This window comes from Saccharomyces mikatae (assembly GCF_947241705.1).
Source record: "Saccharomyces mikatae IFO 1815 strain IFO1815 genome assembly, chromosome: 11".
In the NCBI taxonomy this organism is placed as follows: Eukaryota; Fungi; Ascomycota; class Saccharomycetes; order Saccharomycetales; family Saccharomycetaceae; genus Saccharomyces; species Saccharomyces mikatae.
Genome location: NC_079266.1, coordinates 510,814 through 535,475, shown reverse-complemented (window position 1 = coordinate 535,475; position 24,662 = coordinate 510,814). Strand labels below are relative to the sequence as shown.

The following is a 24,662-nucleotide window of genomic DNA, read 5'->3' as shown; positions in this document are numbered from 1 at the left end:
AAAGGATACTTACTCAAGATTGCGCTCTACAAAAACTCTATTGACTTGTGTGAAAGAATAAAAAAGCCTAATTTTAATGTCTCCTCCAGAACTTTTTGGCTACTTTTCTCACTTTGTGGGATCTCTTTTTGACGTAAGTAGTCATTGGATCTTCGTCAAATTTTCTCAACAACTTCCCTCTAACTTTCATATCTTGCAGACGATCAATTTGTTCCAGCTTGTCACTTGGTAGCATGATGGCACGGTCCAGAGTATACGGCAAGCCCCTATTCCTACCTCTTATTAGCATGGCGATTATGACTAGTTTTGATAACACAGTGAATTGCGCAGATAGCGAAGTATTTGTATTTGGGTAACCCAATGATAAACCTACAGTACCATAAGCGCTAACGATTTCGAACAATATACCAAAGACATTAAAGTCAGGCTCATTAACATCTTCGATTCTTCCACCCTCACATATACATATTATGAACAATCCAAGGAATAGGAACCACAGATCAAATGACAGTTGTCTCCGCAAATGAGCACCAACAAACGATTTGGGAGATTGTTTCTTAGGTTTGGGCTTCACTGGTGTAGTGCCACTCTGTTCGGTTTCGTCATCATGGGTATCATCCTTTGTACTACCCTCCTCCTGGCCATTATCGTATAGTCCTAACGATTGTTCTTCGTAGACATTCGTTCTTCTTATGGAAATTGCGAGCGGTAAGACCGAGACGTACATCATTAGCATATAAGACACCTGAATGGACGGGTGTAATTTGCTTAGGTCGACAACGTTAAACCCAGCAGTTCTTGTACACACAGATTGGAAGAGACCCATTAGAGCTCTATAGCCTTTAGCAACTTGTCTAACTACAGTGGTATTGAAATCCAGGATTATAAATAGGATCCAATCCGTGGCATTTAAGACAATTAAAGTTGCAAACAGCCACCATGTGGGAGCACTGGGAAATAGCAATGTAAAGCATCTGCGCGGATGATCCAATAAAAACCCCAGGCTTTCTTTTAGCTGAGAGAGGTCCCTCGAGATTTTGAACATAATCCAAATGGTAAATCTCAACATGATTGGGAAGCCCGTATTGCCTATGATGATGAATAACATCATGAAAATCAAGGGATAGGGAGCAGTGTTGAAAGAGACCATGGAATCAGCAGTCAAAGATAGGCCCAAATTACTAAATGCACTCATTGCGGTAAAAAACCCCCACCAGGCTGGGGAAACTCCATTTTGCCTAATGATCTCTGCATAGCGGTGCCTGGTGCACGCCCATGGAACTATGGTCACAAACGCCAAAACGTTGAATCCGATGTAGTATATCAAAAGAATATTACACAACAGTCTCAAAGCACGGTATTCCACTCCGCCAAGTTCCTCCTTCTGTTGCTTTGTGAGCCCAATAAAGAGAGAATTTCGGCCAAAGGTCGGTTGCCATGATAGGTAATTGGTGCTCATTGTTCTGGTAAAGGGATGATGCACGTCGTCTTCGTCTCGGTTTGGTTTGGGCGGGTGTGCCTGGAACTGCAGATTCAAGGATTCTTGAGGCGAAAAGCTCATCTCTTCGTCGGCAGATGATGCGGGTGCTGACTTTGCTGAATTTCTATCATCTTGGGCTACTTGGCTTGAGTTTTCAGGGTCTGCTGGGGCAACATACGTAGGGGTGTTCAGAGTTTGTGTTCTGGATATGTTTTTTTTCTTGCTGACCATAAACCTGCGACGAGCATCGTCAAAGTCATTGCCACCTTCTTCTCTCTGCAAGTGAGGCATTTTCTGGAAGCTTTTAGTCTGGGCCAGTTTGCTCAATTCCTGAGAGGATGACGAAACGGGATGTCGGCGCCCCAGCGAGTAGTGCGAGGCCCTTCTTTCGTGACGTTCTTGTACCATGAAAGCAGGCCCATTGGCCTCGCTGTAAGAAGAATTGGTGGAGTCTGACTTCCTCTTTTCTTGTTTTTCTTGTAGCATCATTATTGACCTGTAAATATCTGTTGGATCGACCTGTGAGAGTTGCCGCTTACTTGAGAAGTGTGGAGGGGACGCTTGAGTGTCGCTGGAGTCATCCTTAGAAGACGAAACATTCAAGGGTGAAACGGAAGACGACGTCAGCGTGTCTGGACGGTCCATGGACATATCTGAAGTAGGCTGTCGTGGGTCTTCCCTGGAAACAAATTTCCCACGAAATAGGTTGTCTTTGAAACTTCTACTTCGAGTCGCATCACCACTGTTGCCTGAAAGTTCTCTCTGTTGCAGCGTCATGGTCCTTCTCAGCTCAAAGTTCTGTCTGGAAAAGTCCCTAATGTTGTCGAAGTACCTCTCGAACCAGTACAATCTGACAAAGGCCAAAAACCCATGGATAATTATCGGTGTAGACAGCACCGTGATGACGTAAACCACTATCTGCTGGTACAGATTGAAATCGTTAGTGCTCTTGGTGGCCAACCCGCCTTGCGTAGACGCCCCAGCGGCCAGAAACAACACGTCGATGAACGGCGTGTTCTTGCACGGATACAATAAGATAGATCCAATAATCGATAGTGTAATCAGGTAGATATAGTGCACCGCGATGAAGTTGGGGAAAATGTACCTGGCAATGGGTTTGCATGATTGCAAAAAGCCGGAAATGAGGTCTCTTAGCCGATGGCCCCATGACTTCTTGTGCACCAGCCGCAGCTGGAAGGGCAGCCCCAAAGAAGCTCTGGATTGCATAGTTGTCCTTGCAGCTTCCTGTCGTGGATGGATAATCCAGAAAAGCGCCTTTTCTTTAATCATCTGTAACTTAATTATCCCATTATTAGTCTTCTAACTCAGCCGCACGGCCGAGGCGATTAAAAATGAAAAATTTCATCCCATCCTCTTCTCTACTACAGATGGGGCATCAAAAAGCAAAGAGAAGAAAGCAGAAACCGGACGACACCGTCGACAGCTGTCTCATCTGACAGTTTCAAGGGCTCATCGATCACCTTTCAGCGCGCCATGGCCTATTGAGCGGCGGGAAGCTTTCAATACAAGCACTTTCAGCGCATGCCCGATGCTCCCTTATCCTCCCAGACTGTTTGATTGGAATTATTTTATCTTTATCTACCAGAATTAGCCGTTACGGTCAGACCACGGGTCAACAAATGTTCATGACTGCCATGCTTCTTGCCTTCCTGTCCTCTTTCAGCCATGGCTTCAACATGATTGGGCACGAGAACACAATATACGGGGTTCTCACCAGACTCTGGAAAGGGGCATATAAAACCCAGAGAGAACATTAAAGAAAAGTGCAAATAAAACAACCGACGTGGACTTCGCAAACACAAACGCATCAATGTCATTCTGGAAAACACTGCAAAGACAGCCACGTACCATCTCGTTGTTCACCAACGACATCTCGTCCAACATCAAGTCACAGAAGTGCCTCCAGTTGCTAAAGGGAGACGTGTCTCATCGGTTCGACGTTGAGATTGCCAACCGTTTTCCCACGTGGGACCAGCTGCAGTACATGAGAACATTGTGCCCGCAGGGCCTAGTTTCATTGCAAAGACAGATCCCCAAGCTCGATTCAGTGCTCAAATACAAGCACACAGACCCAGCGTTCGGGATGGATCTGCAGAAATGTGTCCAGAAGGGACTGTGGAACCCAAAGGAGGCGCTGTGGGTCGACTGGGAGAACAAGCTGGTGGGCAACGAGCCTGAAGACATTGACAAGCACATCATCCAGCGCAAGTAGCACCTCTATATCGCTTATGTATATTGCAGTATATATTTAACACATGTTCTTACGAGCTTTGGGTCACGTTTTAGTATTACCCGCGGAATTACGAAAATTTTTCGTCTTAAATAACAGAGTGTTTGGGATCAAAAGTGGCTGGTGGTGGTGAACTAGATAGGTTTAATGGATCAACAGGACCAAGTTCAAAGTGCAAGAGTATGTCAGACCCTATTAGAACGAAACCCAAGTCGTCGATGCAGATCGACAACGCCCCCACGCCTCACAACACCCCAGCATCGGTTCTGAATCCGAGCTATTTGAAAAACGGGAACCCAGTGAGGGCCCAGGCACAAGAGCAGGATGACAAGATCGGGACTATCAACGAGGAGGACATTTTGGCTAATCAACCTTTGCTGTTGCAGTCGATCCAAGACAGACTGGGTTCGCTGGTGGGCCAGGACAGCGGATACGTGGGAGGTCTGCCTAAGAAGGTTAAGGAAAAGCTGCTGAGCCTAAAGACGCTGCAGAACGAACTCTTTGAGGCGGAAAAGGAATTCCAGGTCGAGATGTTTGAGTTGGAGAACAGGTTTCTGCAAAAGTACAAGCCTATTTGGGAGCAACGGTCTAAGATCATCTCAGGAGAGGAGCAACCCAAGCCCGAGCAAATCGCCAAGGGCCAGGAGATTGTGGAGTCATTGAACGAGACGGAGTTGCTGGTGGACGACGAAGAGGAAGGCGAAAAGGACGCAGAGGAAGAGCAAATGAAGGGAATTCCTTCATTCTGGCTGACTGCGTTGGAGAACTTGCCCATCGTTTGCGATACAATCACCGATCGTGACGCGCAAGTGCTGGAGTATCTGCAAGACGTTGGGTTGGAATATTTGACCGACGGAAGACCGGGTTTCAAGCTGTTGTTCAAGTTTGATTCTTCCACCAACACATTCTTCACCAACGACACTCTACACAAGACCTACTTCTACCAGAAGGAGCTGGGTTACTCAGGTGACTTCATCTACGACCACGCAGAAGGTTGCGAGATCGACTGGAAGGACAACGCCCACAACGTGACTGTGGACCTTGAAATGCGCAAACAAAGAAACAAGACGACCAAGCAGGTAAGGACCATCGAGAAGATCACCCCCATAGAATCCTTCTTCAATTTCTTTGATCCTCCTAAGATCCAAAACGAAGATCAAGACGAGGAGCTGGAAGACGACCTCGAAGAACGTTTAGCTCTAGACTACTCCATTGGCGAACAGCTCAAGGACAAGCTGATTCCTCGAGCCGTGGACTGGTTTACCGGCGCTGCCTTGGAATTTGAATTTGAAGAAGAAGAAGACGAAGAAGAAGTGGATGACGATGATGAAGAAGACGATGACCACGATGTGGACGACGACGACGACGATGGAGAATCCGCTGAAGAACAGGATGATTTTGCGGGCAAACCAGAGCAAGCACCAGAGTGCAAACAGTCATGATCCGACACAGCTGTGTTGGATGGTACATATCCCTATTCCTGTCCATATCCATTTATATTTAAGTATATGTAGGTAGTTGATGATCATATAATTGATACCTTTGGGATCTTTTTCTGCCGTGGGGGATGATCGTATTCTTTCGGATTTAATAAACTCACAGCAAGGGTTATAAAAGGACAGATAACGGAACGTATCGGTGATCGATAGCCACCACTCACTACCAAGATCCGTAGTGCAAATTATGTCCGAATCATCTGTGTCATCATCTAAACCATCTGTGGAATTGCCACAAGCCACCTGGTCGCATCTGCAAAGATACCCAGCTTTGTCCAAGTTTATCAAATATGCAGAATCTCTGCCACCGGTGGAGAGACTAATCTCCTTCAATCTCGTTGTTTTGGGGTCTGTAAATCAGTGGGTTTCCGAGTCGTCCAACTCTCCCCACCTGGTGAAGAAGGTTGTTGCTGCTGGAAAAGACGGTGCTTTCAAATTGGACGAGTTGGTCAACCTCTTGGTGTTCAAAGAGGGTGTTGACGGCTTGTTGTACGGCTGGAAGTCTCATTCCAACACGCCAGGTTTCTGGCTGGTGTGGTTCTTTGTCGACTACGTCGCCAACATCTCCAACACTTTGTTAAGGGAGTTCCTGATCAAGCCACTGCATTTGCAAGGTTCTACTGCATCGAAGGAGATTGGCTCCTCCGGTGAGGAAAATAAGATCACTGACACCTCTTCTTTGCCCCACGTGGCAGAGCTGTCTTCAACCACCAGAAGTATGTCGCACGAGATTCAATCCAAGGTCAAGTCCAATTACATCGACCCAACCAAGGACTTGGCCAAAGAAAAGTACGACTCTATAGTGAAGCCCACCACTGATAAGTTGCAGTCCGTGTACATAGACCCAACAAAGTCTAGGCTGAACGAGACCTACCAACGCTTCACTACTGTGTACGAGAACAACTTGAGTAAGTCCGAAAGCGTTCCTAAAGCCATTGTATCCACTGGCTTGGATCTCGGCAATGCCACCATAGAGAAGCTAAAGGCCTCAAGAGAGGAACAAGCCAATTCCAAACCAGCGGCCGTTTCAACCTAATTGGACATCAATTTTTTCCGTCACCTTATATACTTATTTGTTATTATTCTATTTTTCCATCTATTGTTTGCTAGCTATTATGTATTCTGTTGTTTAAATCACATATACAATTAAATACCTGAAAAAAAAATAAAAAAGAAAAAAAAAAATTAAGAACCATAACCAGATCAAAAGCAATAAACGCAAATACATCTAGTGCTAGAAGAAGGTCCTAGCATGTCGAATAATCATCACACGTTCCAGGGAAGAAGAAATAAACTTTCAGTGTGGGTGAAAAAAATCATAAATACCACTACAACTACCAATGCATCGGTCTCGAGCAGTAAACCAAGACATGGCACTAGGGCTGGCCCCACAAGAGCTAAACGTACAGAGTTGGACTCGGAAGCCACCATCAACTCGTCGCTGCGACCCATGGTTGATCGAAGCTCGTTGCAGTCGAGCGAATCCGACGACGAAGGAGATCATAGGGTAGTATGGGATGAACCACCAGCAGATAAAGTCAAGCAGCAGCAGCAGTGTGACAACGCAAGCGTCATTCCTTTGGTTTCGTTTTGTTCCTCCTCGGTCAAGTCGTCTACTTTCTCAGACATACATTCAATACAGTCTACCAGGCCCACTATATTCTCTAACAGGACGCTTGAGACGAACTCCAGCGTTTTGGCCATTCCACCACAGAGTATTGTAGATCGGTCAAGAACTCTCCCGCCGTCGAATGCAAGCAATACTACGACAAGAAGACCATGAAGGGCCTCTTATTGGATTTTTTTAAGATAACGTCCCACATTGTGTTCTTTGTGTGTGTATGTATGTATGTACGTATGTGTGTGTGCGTGTGTGTGTTTATGCAATGCTACATGGGCAATAGCCCCACAGAATGCGAGCCTGCTCTTTGTCTTCTGAATCTAATTTTTTTGAACCTCTTTTGGAAAACTCTTATGCAAACAGAAATTATATAAACGCCAATGATTAACAATAAAACCTCGCTATAATGCAGAAGTGCCAGCACCGCTCTAAACAGTTTGGAAGGAGGCTGGCTCGGAGTGCGCTGTTCAGTTAGCTGTGGCTTGGCCCTAACGTTGGGTTGAGCTTTGATCATTTTCCACTTGGTGAACTCATCGGGTTCCCTGTCCAAGACCTCCCCAAACTCCTGCTCCAAGAATAACTCAGCTTCCTTCGCATAATCATAGGTGTCCTCGATGGATTCGTCCTTGTCGTTCCAGTGGAATTCGCTAGTAGTTACGTCCAGTAGCTCCACGGTCTCGGTTAACTGGCCATTCAATGCACTACAACCGATGTATCTTTGTCCGGTATGTATGTTCTTGGGTAAGTACAGGTTCTCGGTTGTTTGGAATAACTCGATCCAGTAGTTGCCCTCTTTGGCGTATTGGATGTCAATTTTTAAGAAGCTTATACTTTCTAGGTATATCACCCTTAAGTTTGTGACTTCATTCCATAGGGCTTTTTTCTTGAGTTTGATGTGGCCCTTTGTGTTTAGTCGTAGCGATGTGCTTAGTTCGCCATCACTGTTAATATCGTACCAATCGCTTTCTGGAGCCACATTCAGAAAGACATCCATAAATGGCACATCCCTGCGATCCTGGCCCTGGTTTCGATATGTGTCTAAGACAATAAATAGGCCAGGTAAGTTCTTTGGGAACCCCATGAGGTCTGTGTCATCGCCAATGACGCCATGAGAATTAATCATGTATTGCCTTTTCGCATAAGACGACTTCAAATCCTGTGTGATAAACCCATTTTCAGGCGTAATGGCGAAGCACATCCCATCACCCACAAGTTGTGTAGTCGCGTCGTGGGTAATCCTGAACTTGTAAACTATTTCGAAGTCATTGATGGTATTATCGCCAATCCCGTTCGATAATACTAGGCCATGTTTGTGCTGGTCACGATCCTGTGTTAGCTTGATCGACTGAGTATTTCTAATCTGTGTGGCGCCCCCTACATGCCAAAACTGGTTGATCTTGTCCAGATACGGAATAGATAAACTCGCATCGTGATTGCACACTCGTGTTACATGAGACCTCCTTCTTGTAAAGGGACTTGCATCTGTATCGTACCCATCACTACTGTTGACGTAAGACCTGGTCAATAATTGGAATATCAAAAACAATGATAGGACCAACAGCGATATGGCCAGTTTCTCAGCCCTTGCACCTCTTGTCATTGTTTGTGAAAGAGAAAGCACTCACGCCATAAACCAATCGCTGTGCAATTGCTGTCCGATCTCACGTATAAACCAAATTCAAGAAGGTGTAGAAGAAAGGAACCTGCTTATTTAACAATTTTATCCTTTGCTTCTCATTGCTAACTTACTCCACTATTGTATTTTTGTTCAACCACGCGATGAGTTTTTTTTTTCAGTAAAATTATTCACAGGACAAAGGAATGGAAAAATTAGCTCAGATAAACAAAGTCTGTTTCATGTTTCAGTGGGTAAAGAAACACTTATATACGCACTCATAAACAAGGATGCCTTCTCTAACCCCCAGATGTATTATTGTGAGACACGGACAAACTGAATGGTCGAAGTCGGGCCAATATACCGGTTTAACAGATCTACCATTGACACCCTACGGTGAAGGCCAGATGTTAAGAACCGGTGAGAGTATTTTCCGCAATAACCAGTTCTTAAACCCAGATAACATCACTTATATTTTTACCTCACCACGTTTGCGTGCCAGACAAACCGTGGATTTGGTTTTGAAGCCGTTGAGCGACGAACAAAGAGCCAAGATCCGTGTGGTAGTGGATGAGGACTTGCGGGAATGGGAATACGGTGACTACGAAGGGATGCTAACTCAGGAAATCATTGAGTTGAGAAAGTCGCGTGGTTTGGACCAAGAGAGGCCATGGAATATCTGGAGAGACGGTTGTGAGAATGGTGAGACTACTCAGCAAATTGGGTTGAGGCTATCCCGTGCAATTTCTAGGATCCAGAACTTGCACCGCAAACACCAGAGCGAGGGCAGAGCATCTGACATTATGGTTTTTGCGCATGGCCATGCATTGCGCTACTTTGCTGCTATCTGGTTTGGACTGGGCGTGCAAAAGAAGTGTGAGACGACTGAAGAGATCCAGAACGTCAAGTCCTACAATGACGACACGGTTCCATACGTGAAGTTGGAATCTTACAGACATTTGGTAGACAATCCGTGTTTCTTGCTGGACGCCGGTGGAATTGGAGTTTTGTCATATGCACACCACAACATTGACGAACCTGCATTGGAACTAGCGGGCCCATTTGTCTCACCACCGGAGGAGGAATCCCAGCATGGCGACGTCTGAGCCGCTATGGAAAGTAAGATATGCGGTAATTGAAAGTGATAAGAACTTTTTTTCTTGATTTTTTACGTTATATAATATAATGCTATACATGATAAAATCTAGTGGTATCATAAAAAAGAAAAAACAATGAAATAAGAGAATAGTACAAAGGACTTTGTTTTTTCTGTATTGTAGGAAAAACGAACTAATTGAAAAATAAACCATAAAATGAAAGGAGTAAAAAAAAGTACTAGCAAAAGGCTAAGAAAAGGGTAGCAAGAGGCCGCCTATGATATTCCAGGCAAAAGGGTTAGTAAAAGACAAAGTTAGCAGAGCCGGAGGTGACGGAAACGGTACAACCGTCAGAGCCGGAGCCAGTGTAAACACCATTTTCATAAGAGCAGGCACCATTGACGGAGGAGCCGTCAGTAGCCACAATCTTGATGTTGAAATTTGGGGTATCCTTGTTGTTTGGGTTTGGAATAATGGACAAGTAAGTGATACCATCAGTGTAACCAGCGCCCAAGACAACTGGGGCCCAGTTACCGACACCGGAGCCTTCAGTACCCCAAATACACCCATCTTCCACAGAGACACCGGCGTTGTTGACGTAGTATTGGGCAGAAGTCTTCTTACCTTGCCATTGATAGTAAGAGTCCTCCTTGATGACGTTGATTGGTTGGGTGGAACCAGCGCCAACAACAGTAGGAACGACCATATTTTCGGAACCTGGATAGTCCGTACCACAAATAGCAATCGAGCCAGAAACCTTGTTGACAACTTGGGCAGAACCTTGACCTTCCTCACACAGCCCGCTGGCGTCGGTGTTGGAACGGTACAACTTGCCGTTCTTACAGTACAGACCACCAACGGATCTACCATCAGAAGGTTGCTCAGAAGGCCATTGAGTTTTGGCGTAGCCTGGAGAACAAGCATAAGAACAGTAGTATCCATCTTGACAGGAGGTGGCTGTGTTACCGTCCATGTCCATGATGGAAGCCCAGCCGCCCAAACCTAACCAATCCAAAGAGACAGCACCTTGGCCAGATGGAAAGTCAGAACAGGAAATGGTACCGTCTTTGAAATCTCCAGAACCAACAGACGAGGACGAAGACGAGGACGAGGACGAGGACGAGGACGAGGCTGCTGCAGATGTAGTTGCAGCCGTGGCAGACAAAGTGGTGGTGGCTGCTGCTACAGACTCGACCTTGCCGTTGCTAGCGGCAGAAGTAGCAGAGGTTGCCGCTGGAATAACAACAGCGCCGTCCGCGTTGACGTACTGAGTAACGGTCACAACGGCACGCTTGTCGTTGTGATGGTGATTGTCGCTATGGTGGACAGCTGGGGCTGCTAAAACCACGCTGGAGGCTGATAAAGCTAATAGGGCAGACAATTTCATTATGTTATCTTTATAAAAAAATCGAGGGAGTATAATTTACTTTAAAGGAAGGACTAGTAGTTGGTTATATTCAAATAAAAATGAATGAATGAATAAAAAATAAATGAAGGTTAAGGAATGAATACACTAGAGGTTGTGCGGTCGTACTTTTTTTTTCTTCTTAGTTGCCGATAAAAGGAGTGTAAGTATGCAGTTTATTAGTCTGTGTAGAGCTTTGATCTGGGAGACGCCGAGGTCTCGAGAACGAAACATATATTATGCTATTCACTTATATACCCGAATCAGGAGAAACAAAGGCGAAAAAATGGAAAAAATTGTTTCTTTACTGCCTTTTTTTTTTCTTTTCCGCACGATCCGGGCCGGGCCGTGCAGAGAGACCTTCTTGGCCAAAAGTGGTAAAACGTCAACACCACACCCACGTTTCTTTTTGTAAACCCCATTACGTTTCCTGATCTGGAAAAGAAAGAGTTTGTTCGGCGCCGCGGGCTTGAGATCCAGGCACCAGGCACCAGGCACGCTGTGTATTCCAGCACATTGAAGGGCCTAGACCCCGGCTGCTTCGGGTCTAGTTCTGATTTCTTATTCCTGTTTCTTCCTCTTTTCTTGCTCCCACAGGCCATTGATGGCTTGAAACAGTTTTGTAACTTTCGGTTTATGATAACGGTGCTTGTCCGGGTGCCACCGGATTCTATCGCGGCGGATCAGGTCTAGACGTTTTGCTCCCATCAACGCACTGCTCAATGTGTAGAATTGTTCTACGTTGTGTTCGTTGATCGTATCAAAGCTAACATCGCTCATTGTAGGCGCGTCTGGCAGCGGCAAGATGGCCGGATCTCCTTTGGACATGTGCCAGTATTGCCGGATGGCTCTCACGTAATTTTCTTCGGTTTCGACTTTAACTTCTGGGTCTTCTGACTGGTCAAAGGCGAAAACGTCCACTTCGCTTTCACTAGTACTTTTGTTTTCATCTCTTTGTTTCAGGCGTGTTTTCTGGCTCTCGGTCATGACGCACTTGTAACCTGCTATGCTTTCACCGTACTCGAAAAGCGCAGTGTCATGACTAATTGTGCTAGTGATTTTTCTTTTCTTTTTTCTGCGTTGGCACTTCGGCCTGTCCATCGTCATCGGTACCAGCCGTATAGTGGTATTTTGCGTGTCTTTGTTTTGGGGCTGCGGTAGGTTTACGGACCTAACCCATGGGTGGTGGTCTTCTTCTTCGTCTCCGCTAGTTTTAGCGTGGTGTTCACCCTTACGTTTTCTCAAAAAGATGGGCCTTGCGTAACTCTTTTCAACGTCATTGTCATCATCGCTGGTCAAGTAATCGTCACCACTCATATCGATGCCCGTGGTAGAGCTCTCTTTTGGTTTTGGCTTTAGTTCAAAAAAAATATGGGAGAAAAGGCAAAGAAAAAATTAGAATAGAGTTTATACTCGGGAGAATAGAAAGCGTAAAAAAACAAAACTTGTGGACGAGTCCGGAATCGAACCGGAGACCTCTCCCATGCTAAGGGAGCGCGCTACCGACTACGCCACACGCCCGATATCTATGTTGAAGTTGTGTAGGACGCGTTAGTAGTAACGACTATGTTGTAGATGAAACATTAGCAATTACTCAAAAGCGTAATCGCTAACCCCGCTTGAAACGAACTTAGACTCTCTACTCAATGCAGTAATAATAACAAACTGAATGTTAGCCCCGTATTAAGGAAACATATTCATATATGCTGATGAGAGATTGGGAAGTTCCATACTGTTGATAAAGGCAATATTGTTGAGGGGACGTAATATACTAGAAATTCTCCTTGAGAATATAGGAATCCACATAATTTGATCAATAATTCTACATAATAATATGCTTATTTCTTCTTTTTATTCATTGTCAATCCTTGTGTCTCTCCTCTCATGAAAATAATATGGATACTAGTCAGTAATCAGTAGACCATAGTTGGTCCATTTTCCAACAAGTTCGACAATTCAAAAAGAACTTTACCATTGGAAATTGTACAGCCATACCAAGAATGTGGCATAACATCAAACGGAGCTGGAGAAATTATCTGACGTTTTAACCTGCCGTTCCTAATCCTCCAACCTCTTTCGGTTGTTCAATCACCCCTTTCTCCGTTCACCCCTTTGTAATTGCTAATGTTAAATGCTTACATCCAGATCATTAGAGCAGATTTCCCTATAAGGAAAAGGGCGAAGCCGCAATAAAAAGTTTATTATGATTTAGCTTTTTTTTTTGTAATTGCACTATAACTTTCTCTGATTAAAGGAAAATGCCTGAAAGCAGTGAAACTCCAAAGCTTAATTATCGGGGTGACGAGTCAAAAAGGAAACTCCGGATCCTCAAGTTTTAATAAGCGCAGAAGGGGAAGAGGGGACACTTTGAGATTAAAACAAAACTGGTACCAAATTAATCAAAGAAAAGCATCGAGAGATCAAGCCGAAAGCCGAGAAATTGTATTAATCAATTGGTTTGTTATTAAAAAAAACTCTCTAAGAAATCACCTCGGCTTTTTTCCAAATTGCTATTTTTACCGAAGAAACATGAATAAATACTAGACAACGTAAAAAAAGAGATAGTAAAGTATGCTTCATTAATGAAGTCTTTTTTTTCTTTGGGGCATCAAGTTCATACACAGTTTCCCGTTTGTTCTCTAGTTTTAATTATTTAAGAAATATAAAGTCGTTGTACCGGCCTTGATCAACACCAGAAATTCCAGATTCTGTACCATCTTGGTTTGGTGGCCATAATTGCCTTTTCTTCTGCAATTTCTTGTTTTAACAGCTCCAAATCGACTTCCCTTCTACCAGTATCAATGTCCATTTCTTCTGCGGGAATGAAAAACTTCCAGTTTCTCTTGTAGATTTTGTGTCCGATATACATAGCCATGACAAGTGGGAAGGACAGATAAGCTTCAAAGAAACCCTCTGCGCTTGGAGAACCACCTACGGGGAATAAAGCAACGTAGAATTGGGCAATGAACATAATAACAACCATAAACAAACCCCAGTAGGACCCCCAAACACCTGTAGGAGATTTGAAAGACAGCTCATCCAGGTCTCTACCTTGGGCGGTCAACGCCTTTCTGAAACGGATGTGACAAATACAAATACCACCCCATGTGAAAAGGGATGACAACCCAGATAAGGCAAGTAACCAGTTGAAGACGTCGCCTTCCTTTTTAGAGGCGGCGACAAACGCAATAAGACCGAATGCAGAGGTAACGCCAATCCCTACTAATGGTCTACCCTTACGGTCGACATAGGCGAAGATTTGTGGTAGGAATCGTTGTTCAGCTAGAGCAACCATTGTTCTGGAGCATGCATATATGGCAGAATTACCAACAGATAACACAGCAATTAGGATAACCACGTTAACAACACTTGGCAAACCTTTAATACCGTGAGTTTTAATTGCGATGACGAAAGGTGAAGCAGCAGCATCCACAGAAGAGGCGCCGATCAAATTTTTATCGTTGTATGGGACAAGAAGACCGATCATTAATAGTGACAGAATATAAAATAAGGTGATTCTCCAGAAAACTTGCTTAGCAGCCTTAGGAACGGATTTTCTTGGTTCTACAGATTCACTGGCGGCAAGACCAACCAATTCTGAACCAGCAAAAGAAAAGGCAGAAGTAACGAAAACGGAACAAACACCTTTAAATTTAGCACCAGGGGTGTCACCAGCAAAGGCACCAGGATCATGCCAGTACTTACCACCAATATAACCACCTTCTGGCCCACCACCACAATTTAGAATAATACCTAAAATAATGAACCCTACCACAGTGATGACCTTAATGAATGAAAAAACAAATTCTGCTTCACCATAACCTTTCACACCAAACATATTGATAATAACAATTACCACCCAAAAGAGTGCGACAAACCCATCTCTATATTTTGGATCCGTACCCCAGAAATTTACAGTAATGGATGCAGAAACAATTTCCAAGGGCAGCACAACCAACCATTGTAACATATAATTGAAGTTATTAGCATAACCAAAGGATTCATCAATAAATCTAGTAGCATACGTTGTAAACCCACCGGAAATCGGGAAAATCACAGCTAACTCACCCAGAGCCATAACCATAGCGTAAATCATGGTACCTGTAGACCCCCATCCAATCAACAGAGAGGCGGGACCACCTGTTCTTAGCGCGGTACCTGACCCAACCAGCAGACCAGTACCGATGGCACCACCGATGGCAATCATTTGCAAATGTCTATTTTTCAAGTGGTGCTTCAATGGAGTTTGTGCAGTGACAATTGCCACCTTTTCAGCCTCCGTAAGATTAGGATCAACAGCAATAGGTTCTACCCTCTTAAACGAATCTTTAAAATCCTGCCACTTAGATCCTGAACCTGCTTCCTCTGCGGAAGCTGCGGACCCATTTGAAGGAATGGTTATTGGTTCCTGAGTTAAAAATTCAGAATCTATGGTAATACCATTGTACTTCAAATTTTCTGGATTATTCTTCTCGTACGATGAAGTATTACTCATTTTTATATACCCTTGTTTTATTAGTAATACTACTTTTTTTTAATCTATTCTATTTTACTTTGCTTTTACTGAGGACAAGAAGAACAGAAGGTTTTCAATACAACGAAGTGAAAACTGACTTAAATAAGCAACCATGAAAACATGAATATCAACCTGCTCAAGTTTCACTTTCAGCTTTATATGTCACATCGAAGGCAGAAATTGAATGGTAAGAATGATGCTACCCCAACTTTGAGCTTATCATATTTAATCTACTATAAGGAGGTGGATTGCCGGTTACTCCAGGATATAAGCTAATCGGACATAATTGAAAGAATACATACTGGGCATTATACTAAAAATCTTATCAACTACCGGATCAAGTACCCGCTTATCTTACTCGAGGGATATGGGCAATGCGATGTTGCTACCAACAGTTAATGGTGTAGATTAGTGATGCTGCCTGATAGCGGTACGGCACCAAAGAGCTTTCACCAGGAGTCATAGTCACTGATTACGGCAATACTGGGCAGATAAGAGATCGGCTGAAGGAAAAAAAAGTGTCTAAAGACAACTATCATGACAAAAAAGACAACCATGATTCCCATAGGATCAGTGAAAATTAATCAGCGGACCAGTGGAATGAAAGTTTGTCGCTGAAGGAGACAACACAGGTCCGTATTCTCCTTTTGCCTAATGTCAGGTCGATTTACACAGCATACTCATAGCGCATCCGATAGAGGTACGGCATATTGTTCTTGTCACACTTATTTCAAGGCTAATCTATTGTTGTAGGTTACGTAAACAGGAGTGCGACATTTGATGGAGTAGACATGAGCTGATAATGTTTGATAGTGTTAAATCTTGGTTTCGAACGGCAAAGAGACAGAAAGCTATGCGTAATTAATCTAATCAAGTTTCCTAGGTTAATTGTGCAGTAATGCAGCCGCACAGGGTAAGTATGACAGTTTACCCGCAGCTACATCGAATATCTTCCAGCTGGGCAATGAAATGAGTCTCTAGTTTGAATAGTGGTTGTTTTTCCTGTATTATGTCCAACAGTAATAAGCTGCAGCTTTTTCTGACCAAATATTTCATTTTCGAACGCCATATATAATAGTACATTAGTATCCTGATTACTAGTCAATAGACGATACTGGAATCTTGCCCAAAATAGTGTGCTACTAACCGTTCTCTTAGGCATTAGACTTGATACTGCTTTATAATATATAAAAGAATTCATCGATTACCTGTTAGACTCTGTCTCTGGTATAGCTACATCTGCATCATATATATGCTAAAGGCTAGTAATAATCGATAGACAATATTTGGTTCTTATTCCAACAGAGTATTCTTTCAGGTCTGATGTCGGTGGCGATTCCCTTTACGCAGTTACTTGTATCTTGTTTAAAGTAGTGATGGGCACCACTCCTGACATCATCTGCCATGATTGGAACTGGATGTCATACTGTTGATAATCAGCTGTTTAGTAAGTTGTAGTAATTAAGAATAAGTCATTCTTTTTTAAGTTTATATAAGAAAGGTGTATAAAACACACGCCGATTGGTTATTTTAACACCAATGGTACCGCCGTAACTTAAAGAATTGATGATAAGATTTTGGTTATATCTTATCTTCTTATATACTAAGTTCTGGACAATTAATAGATTACCTTATTACTGCAGTAAATTCTATAATTAAAATTTGCCTGCTCCAATTTAACTGGTATCACCATAAGAATGTTAGCATTCATTTACCTACCATTATTCGTATCATGTAAAAGAATGTTCGTCATCAACTACAACAATTTATATGAATAAATGTATGGTAGTAATCACTTATTCCAACATGAAAGACGAGCAATCACTCAAGTATTTCGCTAGCTACTTCTGGAGAAAATGAAGGACACACGGTCTAGAGCCGTGATACAAATGGTAGTGTCCTAAGAAACTACAATACGAGACTAGAGATATAAAAAGAGAAGCTTGCATAAGTAGGCCTGCTAGATAAATCTTGTCTGTTGTATCTTAAGATGAGATACGTCAGTATGACAATACATCATTCTAAACGTTCATAAAACACATATGAAACAATCTTATAACGAAACGAACAGATTGAACAACATAAGGTAAAACTCTGCTTTTCCGAGCTGAACTAATCAAATGTATAAATACCTGAACAATTAGTTAGATCCGAGATTCCGCGCTTCCACTATTTAGTATAAACTATATCTTATATAATATATAGGATAAGTAACATCCCGTGAATTAAGTTGATAAGTCGTTTTGACAATAAGTTACTTCCCTAAGATAGTATATTAGGATTGTCAAGACATCCCGGTATTACTCGAGCCCGTAATACAACATTGTCATCAAAAGATATTCCGTGATAGTTTAATGGTCAGAATGGGCGCTTGTCGCGTGCCAGATCGGGGTTCAATTCCCCGTCGCGGAGATTTTTTGCTTTTTCGCTCTTCGATTTTTGATATCACCCAACACGGGTGACGAGAGTCTCCATACTAATGAGTTCGAGAGTACCCATTTTAGCATCATCCAGCGATGAATATATCAATGTACCTTATTGGTAAGACCAATTTCCATGATTCATTCTAATGCGCTCAAGAGTAAAATGGTCAACTTGAACACTATCCCACCAAAAAATAACAGGAACTACTATATTGCGCTCGGACTTGAAGGGTCCGCAAATAAACTGGGCGTGGGTATAGTTAAGCATCCGCTTCTGCCTAAGCATTTCAACAGCGATCTGTCATATGACTGTGAGGCGGAGATGCTTTCTAATATCAGAGACACATATGTGACTCCTCCCGGGGAGGGATTTTTACCTCGTGATACAGCGAGACATCACAGAAATTGGTGTGTAAGGCTAATCAAACAAGCGTTGGCAGAAGCTAACATCAAAGACCCGGCATTAGACCTCGATGTGATCTGCTTCACTAGGGGCCCCGGGATGGGTGCGCCTCTACATTCAGTTGTCATTGCTGCCAGAACATGTTCGTTGCTGTGGGACGTGCCCCTAGTGGGGGTAAACCACTGCATAGGCCACATCGAAATGGGAAGGGAAATCACCAAAGCCAAGAACCCTGTGGTACTATACGTAAGTGGAGGTAATACACAGGTTATTGCATACTCTGAGAAACGTTACAGAATCTTTGGTGAAACGCTTGATATTGCTATCGGCAACTGCCTTGATAGATTTGCGAGGACTCTGAAGATACCTAATGAGCCCTCACCAGGATACAACATCGAGCAATTGGCTGAAAAGGCTCCTCACAAGGACAACCTGGTGGAACTTCCATACACAGTGAAGGGAATGGACCTTTCGATGAGTGGTATCCTGGCTTCCATCGATTTGCTGGCGAAAGATCTGTTTAAGGGCAACAAGAAAAACAAGACCTTATTCGACAAGAAAACAGGTGAGCAAAGGGTAACTGTGGAGGATCTTTGTTATTCCCTCCAAGAGAACTTGTTTGCTATGCTTGTTGAGATAACAGAAAGAGCCATGGCTCACGTCAACTCCAATCAGGTTTTGATCGTTGGCGGTGTAGGTTGCAATGTGCGACTACAAGAAATGATGGCCCAAATGTGTAAAGACAGGGCCAATGGACAGGTGCATGCTACGGATAACAGGTTTTGTATTGATAATGGAGTCATGATTGCGCAAGCAGGGCTACTAGAGTATAGAATGGGCGGCATTGTGAAAGAATTTTCTGAAACCATCGTTACACAGAAATTCAGAACTGATGAGGTATATGCAGCCTGGCGTGATTAGCAATCTCCACTTAAACTCAAATTCTGAGGGAAACTGTGAATGTATATATATATATATGTGTTTTCAGTACAGTTGTGTATGTATCTGTTTTTGAAGCGCGAAAATAACTAAGAAAGAATTGAAAATGATTCTTTGATTCATAAACACAATAATGAAAGTACAATCATACCACCAGATAAGAAGAAGCAGCTTAAAAATGGCAGAAAGTCTGGATAGATGTATAGATGATATTGAGAGGGCAGTGGAGTCCATGTCTACGCTCTACTTCAAGCCACCGGGAATTTTTCATAATGCCATCTTACAGGGAACTAGCAACAAAGCAAGCATTAGGAAAGACATTACTAGACTAATTAAAGACTGCAACCACGACGAGGCGTACCTCCTGTTTAAAGTAGACCCTGAGAAACAGTCCGTCTCACGTAGAGATGGTAAGGAGGGTGTATTTGATTATGTGAACAAAAGAGATGTGGATATGAAAAGAAATAGAAGGTTAGGTAGACCAGGAGAAAAACCAATTATTCATGTACCGAAAGAAGTATACTTGAATAAAGACCGCTTGGATTTGAGCAATAAAAGGAGGAAAACTATGGCTACAGGTGGCAATGGTTTAAATAACTTTATTTTTGATACAGATATTATAGGGTCCTCGGTCATTTCGAATTCAAGCTCAGGTACCTTCAAGGCGTTATCTGCCGTGTTCAAGGATGACCCACAAATTCAACGACTCTTATATGCCTTGGAAAATGGGAGCGTGCTTATGGAAGGAGAAACCAATAACCAAAGGAGGAAAACCATATTTGTTGAGGATTTCCCCACCGATTTAATCCTAAAGGTTATGGCAGAAGTAACAGACTTATGGCCACTAACAGAGTTCAAGCAGGATTACGACCAATTGTACCATAATTACGAGCAATTATCTTCGAAGTTGCGGTTCATTAAGAAAGAGGTTCGGCTTCAAGATGATCGCTTAAAGACTATGTCAAAATATCATCCTTCCTCTTCTCATGATGTTGCCAGGATTATTCGCAAGGAAAAAGATGAAATTAGGCGGCTGGAAATGGACATAGCAGACTTGCAAGAGCAAGATACCACTTCTACTCAAGAATAAATACTTGGTTTCTCACGCATTGATACTTGCAAATATATATATATATAAGAGCGAGTATCTTGACATATAAAGCTAATTGAGCGGATGTACCGTGGGCCAGTCTTTTGTAAAAGCATGTATCATTATTCTTCCCATATAAACTTTCTTCGTAGCAATGAAAAAAAAGTCGATCTTGAAAAAAAGTTAACAATAGATGATATTAAGATTGCCGACGAACAAGGACAAAAGTAAGTGTCTCTATATGGATTCAGATAATGCGAAGAGGGGGAGTTCTTTGGTGAACAAACCCATTGACATTATATTCAATAGGCTACCACACGCTATATTAGGACAACAACGATTCCGAAGATACATAACGGACCCGATCTACCAATATCTTGGCAAACTATTACTGTTTAGAAAAGCTACTTGGCCCAGCAGCCTGGAACATCTCCAAAAAAACGAGATAGGAGGTTTTTTTTTTCGAAACAGTTATGCAGACTCTGCAACAACTTTCAGAATACTCACCTATTTGGATAGGCAACGATACCCACTACCCATCGGTGCCGCTGAAAAGAATTTGCCTTCTTTATTCGAAGGATTTGAAGCCACCATTTCCATTGTCCAACAGGGACTACTTTTGGATGATACAGAAAAAAATATAGGTAACAGTGAGAAGAAATATATTCTGCCACGAGATATCAATAATGATTTTGTGAATAAAACATATTCTAGCAATGACTTAACACGGCTACTCCAGGATGTGAAAATTAATATGGAAAATCTCTCCATTAGGAAAAAATTAGAAATGGACGAGTTAGTCAGATTAGATTCCATGATCAATGAGCTGAGATCCAGAAAATTAAGGATCCTTGAAAAGGTTAAATATATCGATAGTAAGTTCACCAATTTTGAGAGTGATATAACATTAATAAAAGACAGAATAAATTTCATCAAGGAATATAGTTTGGAAGCTGATTACGAAGAGAATGTACAAAGGAAATCGGAAGAAGAATCATTATCGAAAACCTCACTCTCTGCACCAAATGAAGGACTCCTATCGTCGCTACACGATGATGATGAAAATGACGATAAAAGATTGAAAAGTTTCAACAAGAGGCCCCATAAGGAAAACCAACTCAAAAACAAGAGAGTGAATATCACCACAGACACCCATAGCCGAAATTCTGTGGCTTTCAGGATGACAATACCCCATGGTGAACATGGAAATAGCATAACCGCATTAGATTTTGATATTCCCTGGGGGACCCTGTGCTCATCAAGTTACCAGGATCGTATAGTAAAAGTCTGGGATTTAAAGAGTGGGGGGCAAGTTGGAGAGCTGCCTGGCCATTTAGCGACAGTTAACTGTATGCAGTTGGATGCGGCAAACCACAATATGTTGATTACGGGAAGTAAAGATGCCACTTTGAAACTGTGGGACTTGAACCTAAGTAAAGAGCTTTATTTGGATCATACTCCCTTGAAACAAAACATGGAACAGAATCCCACGCCATGTATTCATAACTTTGAAATACACGATGACGAAATTACAGCTCTTTCTTTTGATTCAGAAGCTTTAATCAGCGGATCCAAGGACAAAAAAATTCTCCACTGGGACATGGCCACAGGCAAATGTATTCAACAACTAGATTTAATTTTTGCACCTACACATAACGACAGTAGAATATCTGCACCTTCTTCAAACTACAGTACACGTTTACTTGATACAGATGCACCGATGATAGGGGCACTCCAATGTTACAAATCTGCATTAGCAACAGGGACAAAGGACGGCATTGTGAGATTATGGGATTTGAGAGTTGGAAAACCGGTAAGGTTACTACGAGGGCATACCGATGGAATTACAAGTTTGAAGTTTGATTCTGAGAAACTAGTCACAGGCTCTATGGACAATAGTGTAAGAATTTGGGATCTAAGGACAAGCTCAGTTGTCGATGTCATCGCGTATGATTTACCCGTAACCTCCTTAGATTTCGACGACAAGCTAATTGCTGTGGGTGCAAACGAGAGAGGAGTCAATGTCTTCAACATGGAACTCGATGAACACTGGATGACTCCTGAACCGCCACAATCACTAAACGGGGACGAGCGGAGTAGAAGAATTGCTATTGTTAAATATAAAGACGGATTCCTCACCAACGGGCACAATAACGGAGACATCAACGTATGGACAATTTAAGAGAAGAAAGGAGTTTTGACATGTGATGAAAGTTACTTTTTTATCGTTTTTAGTATACAATTTGTGTACAACGTACATAAATATACATACATAATGTAGCAGAAACATGAGGGCGGGATGTGTGCATGAACTGATGACAAGTTTTCAACCTCTCAACGCTCTCAGCCTTTGTGCCAGTTTATCTTCCTTTTCGTCGTCAACACTAACCTCATTTGCTTTTATTTCTGGAACATTATCCAATTTTGCACTTTGCTTCAATTCCATGCCGTTTTCATCAGCCACCTTGCTCATAAGTTCATCTACCTTGTCATTATCCACTAGCATGGCGTCCGAATTCACGCCCATATCTTCATATACGTTAACACTGGTATCCAAGTCTTCGAACTGCTGTTCAAACTTATCCATTATCATGGTTATTTGTTGCAGATTCATATTTTGCAACGCCCTATCCATGCCCTTGCAAACTTGTCCCATGGACGTGGACACCTGCCTCATTGTGACAGCAGTCTGCACTCTTGACGCGACTGAATCCACTCTGGATGCCAACTTCAGTAGTTGTAGTCGTTCATTTTTCTTTCTTATGGCGTTGGATGCATATATACGAGATATCTCTTCATTTTCATTGAGAGCACGCTTGAGCTTGTTGGTTTCTTGTTTTTCCTCCTTTGAGGCTTTATTTGCTTGCTTTTGAAGTTGTTTCGAGGTAAACTTTAGTTGGAAAAGAGTGTTCTCCAAACCCGCTGCAGAATTACGTGACATTTTCTCGTGGATATCAGAATTGACTCAAGTTTGAAGTAATCAACCTTCATTCTCTGTTTTACATGAATTTGATTTTATTCTTATCGTTTCTTTAGGAGTAAACCTCCTAAGAGTAAGACAAAAGGTAGCGCGTTACCCGTTTATTGAAAATAAGTGTCAGTAAATCTTAGTGCTTTATATAAACTACTTTCTGCTATAGTATACTGTATGAAACGCTATAGTATTTATCAGTGCTGCGGGTGAGATTGTATTGAACCTCTAGAGTGTAGTTCCACTTCAAGTTGCTTGCATTTTTCGTTCAATTGGAATATGTGCTTTTTGTATAGGTCCGTCACCAGCTCCAACTCGCTTATCTTAGTTTTCAACTTGATAACTTCTTCCTCGTTATGAAGTTTATAGGTCAATTCTATTTCCGGAACGGCCAAATCTGAGAAAGGTGAGGGCTCTAATAACGTCGACAAAGTGGGCAGCCTAGTTAATTCTATATTCGACGTGTATATATCTGATCCGTTGATCTGATAGAGATAGTTCTTCGCATTGGGATCACTGGGGTCCAGAGAGAATTTTCCTCGTTGCGAAGGACATTCCTTTGATGTGGGAAGTGTTTCCTTCGGTTTCAACAGTGGTTTAATGGATCCGCTCACCATGAATTTTTCCAGAACAGAAACCTTCGAGTTATTGGTGGGCAAGGAACCACCAGTAGTTGTAAGCAGTCTCTTCTTTCTTTTAAAAATTTTATTAGGGTCGTTATTATGGGCGTTAGAATTAGTGTTGGCGTTGTTGTTATTCAGTTTTTTTCTGTTTCTTGACTTAATTGTGTCAGTCTTCAAACTGATAGGCCTTGGCTGCCCATGCAATTTCAGAAAAAGACCGCATGCATTACAGAGAACAGTACCATGTTCATCCCTTCTCCAGAGAGGGGTTTTAACGGTAAAGCAATTCTGGCACGTGGGTTGGTCCTCTCCGTTACAATCATCTACACCAGTGGCAGTAGAAATTGTAGGCGAGGGCGGTTTTAACGAATCATTAAGCACCATCCTTCTGTATATAATAGAATAGTATAATAGAATATAATATAGTATGACGGTAAATAAATAATAGTCCGCTCAGTACTACAAACTTACTATAGTCCTTAAAGGAATAGTTATGAAAAAAATGATAATAACAACAATTCTAAATACGTTCAAATGCAAGCTGACGCTAGATGTATATATACTAAGCAACAGTTCCTGATTACTGTACAGGGATGCCGCCACAATGCAGCGAGATAAGCTCATAATCGGTCTCTATGAAGCGTTCTTTGCTATTTGATTAGCACTAGTGATAAGCGATAAGGTGAAAACTCGTTATCAACGACAAAACGGGTGAAGATTGCTACAGCCCTG

General features: G+C 42.5%; 15 protein-coding genes and 2 non-coding genes across 17 annotated transcripts; 9 read left to right on the top strand and 8 right to left on the bottom strand.

The window, feature by feature from the left end:
• Nucleotides 1-73: 73 nt before the first annotated feature.
• Nucleotides 74-2,770, bottom strand: TRK2 (Trk2p; the record flags this gene model as incomplete). Its single annotated transcript, XM_056223958.1, has 1 exon — nucleotides 74-2,770. One exon carries the CDS (start codon nucleotides 2,768-2,770, stop codon nucleotides 74-76), a length of 2,697 nt encoding a protein of 898 aa, XP_056077924.1.
• A 541-nt stretch (nucleotides 2,771-3,311) lies between these two features.
• FMP46 (putative redox protein) lies at nucleotides 3,312-3,713 on the top strand (the record flags this gene model as incomplete). The annotated part of the gene is made up of 1 exon (XM_056223957.1): nucleotides 3,312-3,713. The coding sequence occupies one exon, from the start codon at nucleotides 3,312-3,314 to the stop codon at nucleotides 3,711-3,713; it is 402 nt and encodes a 133-aa protein (XP_056077923.1).
• A 200-nt stretch (nucleotides 3,714-3,913) lies between these two features.
• Nucleotides 3,914-5,173, top strand: NAP1 (histone chaperone NAP1; the record flags this gene model as incomplete). The annotated part of the gene is made up of 1 exon (XM_056223956.1): nucleotides 3,914-5,173. The coding sequence occupies one exon, from the start codon at nucleotides 3,914-3,916 to the stop codon at nucleotides 5,171-5,173; it is 1,260 nt and encodes a 419-aa protein (XP_056077922.1).
• A 241-nt stretch (nucleotides 5,174-5,414) lies between these two features.
• Nucleotides 5,415-6,263, top strand: PLN1 (Pln1p; the record flags this gene model as incomplete). Its single annotated transcript, XM_056223955.1, has 1 exon — nucleotides 5,415-6,263. The coding sequence occupies one exon, from the start codon at nucleotides 5,415-5,417 to the stop codon at nucleotides 6,261-6,263; it is 849 nt and encodes a 282-aa protein (XP_056077921.1).
• Nucleotides 6,264-6,479: 216 nt separating this feature from the next.
• Nucleotides 6,480-7,010, top strand: SMKI11G2510 (uncharacterized protein; the record flags this gene model as incomplete). The annotated part of the gene is made up of 1 exon (XM_056223954.1): nucleotides 6,480-7,010. The coding sequence occupies one exon, from the start codon at nucleotides 6,480-6,482 to the stop codon at nucleotides 7,008-7,010; it is 531 nt and encodes a 176-aa protein (XP_056077920.1).
• A 106-nt stretch (nucleotides 7,011-7,116) lies between these two features.
• On the bottom strand, nucleotides 7,117-8,448 carry UIP5 (Uip5p; the record flags this gene model as incomplete). The annotated part of the gene is made up of 1 exon (XM_056223952.1): nucleotides 7,117-8,448. The coding sequence occupies one exon, from the start codon at nucleotides 8,446-8,448 to the stop codon at nucleotides 7,117-7,119; it is 1,332 nt and encodes a 443-aa protein (XP_056077919.1).
• Nucleotides 8,449-8,753: 305 nt separating this feature from the next.
• On the top strand, nucleotides 8,754-9,569 carry SHB17 (sedoheptulose-bisphosphatase; the record flags this gene model as incomplete). The annotated part of the gene is made up of 1 exon (XM_056223951.1): nucleotides 8,754-9,569. One exon carries the CDS (start codon nucleotides 8,754-8,756, stop codon nucleotides 9,567-9,569), a length of 816 nt encoding a protein of 271 aa, XP_056077918.1.
• A 289-nt stretch (nucleotides 9,570-9,858) lies between these two features.
• Nucleotides 9,859-10,947, bottom strand: UTH1 (SUN family protein UTH1; the record flags this gene model as incomplete). The annotated part of the gene is made up of 1 exon (XM_056223950.1): nucleotides 9,859-10,947. The coding sequence occupies one exon, from the start codon at nucleotides 10,945-10,947 to the stop codon at nucleotides 9,859-9,861; it is 1,089 nt and encodes a 362-aa protein (XP_056077917.1).
• Nucleotides 10,948-11,526: 579 nt separating this feature from the next.
• Nucleotides 11,527-12,282, bottom strand: SMKI11G2470 (uncharacterized protein; the record flags this gene model as incomplete). Its single annotated transcript, XM_056223949.1, has 1 exon — nucleotides 11,527-12,282. One exon carries the CDS (start codon nucleotides 12,280-12,282, stop codon nucleotides 11,527-11,529), a length of 756 nt encoding a protein of 251 aa, XP_056077916.1.
• Nucleotides 12,283-12,413: 131 nt separating this feature from the next.
• Smki_11.trna15A lies at nucleotides 12,414-12,486 on the bottom strand. Its single transcript has one exon. It is a non-coding gene; the product is annotated as a tRNA-Ala (tRNA).
• Nucleotides 12,487-13,651: 1,165 nt separating this feature from the next.
• Nucleotides 13,652-15,460, bottom strand: GAP1 (amino acid permease GAP1; the record flags this gene model as incomplete). The annotated part of the gene is made up of 1 exon (XM_056223948.1): nucleotides 13,652-15,460. One exon carries the CDS (start codon nucleotides 15,458-15,460, stop codon nucleotides 13,652-13,654), a length of 1,809 nt encoding a protein of 602 aa, XP_056077915.1.
• A 2,361-nt stretch (nucleotides 15,461-17,821) lies between these two features.
• Smki_11.trna14D lies at nucleotides 17,822-17,893 on the top strand. The gene has a single exon. It is a non-coding gene; the product is annotated as a tRNA-Asp (tRNA).
• A 174-nt stretch (nucleotides 17,894-18,067) lies between these two features.
• On the top strand, nucleotides 18,068-19,228 carry KAE1 (tRNA N6-adenosine threonylcarbamoyltransferase; the record flags this gene model as incomplete). Its single annotated transcript, XM_056223947.1, has 1 exon — nucleotides 18,068-19,228. The coding sequence occupies one exon, from the start codon at nucleotides 18,068-18,070 to the stop codon at nucleotides 19,226-19,228; it is 1,161 nt and encodes a 386-aa protein (XP_056077914.1).
• A 196-nt stretch (nucleotides 19,229-19,424) lies between these two features.
• On the top strand, nucleotides 19,425-20,336 carry SPC34 (Spc34p; the record flags this gene model as incomplete). Its single annotated transcript, XM_056223946.1, has 1 exon — nucleotides 19,425-20,336. One exon carries the CDS (start codon nucleotides 19,425-19,427, stop codon nucleotides 20,334-20,336), a length of 912 nt encoding a protein of 303 aa, XP_056077913.1.
• Nucleotides 20,337-20,577: 241 nt separating this feature from the next.
• On the top strand, nucleotides 20,578-22,518 carry CAF4 (Caf4p; the record flags this gene model as incomplete). The annotated part of the gene is made up of 1 exon (XM_056223945.1): nucleotides 20,578-22,518. One exon carries the CDS (start codon nucleotides 20,578-20,580, stop codon nucleotides 22,516-22,518), a length of 1,941 nt encoding a protein of 646 aa, XP_056077912.1.
• Nucleotides 22,519-22,662: 144 nt separating this feature from the next.
• Nucleotides 22,663-23,277, bottom strand: DID2 (Did2p; the record flags this gene model as incomplete). Its single annotated transcript, XM_056223944.1, has 1 exon — nucleotides 22,663-23,277. The coding sequence occupies one exon, from the start codon at nucleotides 23,275-23,277 to the stop codon at nucleotides 22,663-22,665; it is 615 nt and encodes a 204-aa protein (XP_056077911.1).
• Nucleotides 23,278-23,504: 227 nt separating this feature from the next.
• On the bottom strand, nucleotides 23,505-24,314 carry DAL80 (Dal80p; the record flags this gene model as incomplete). Its single annotated transcript, XM_056223943.1, has 1 exon — nucleotides 23,505-24,314. The coding sequence occupies one exon, from the start codon at nucleotides 24,312-24,314 to the stop codon at nucleotides 23,505-23,507; it is 810 nt and encodes a 269-aa protein (XP_056077910.1).
• Between the last annotated feature and the right edge of the window lie 348 nt (nucleotides 24,315-24,662).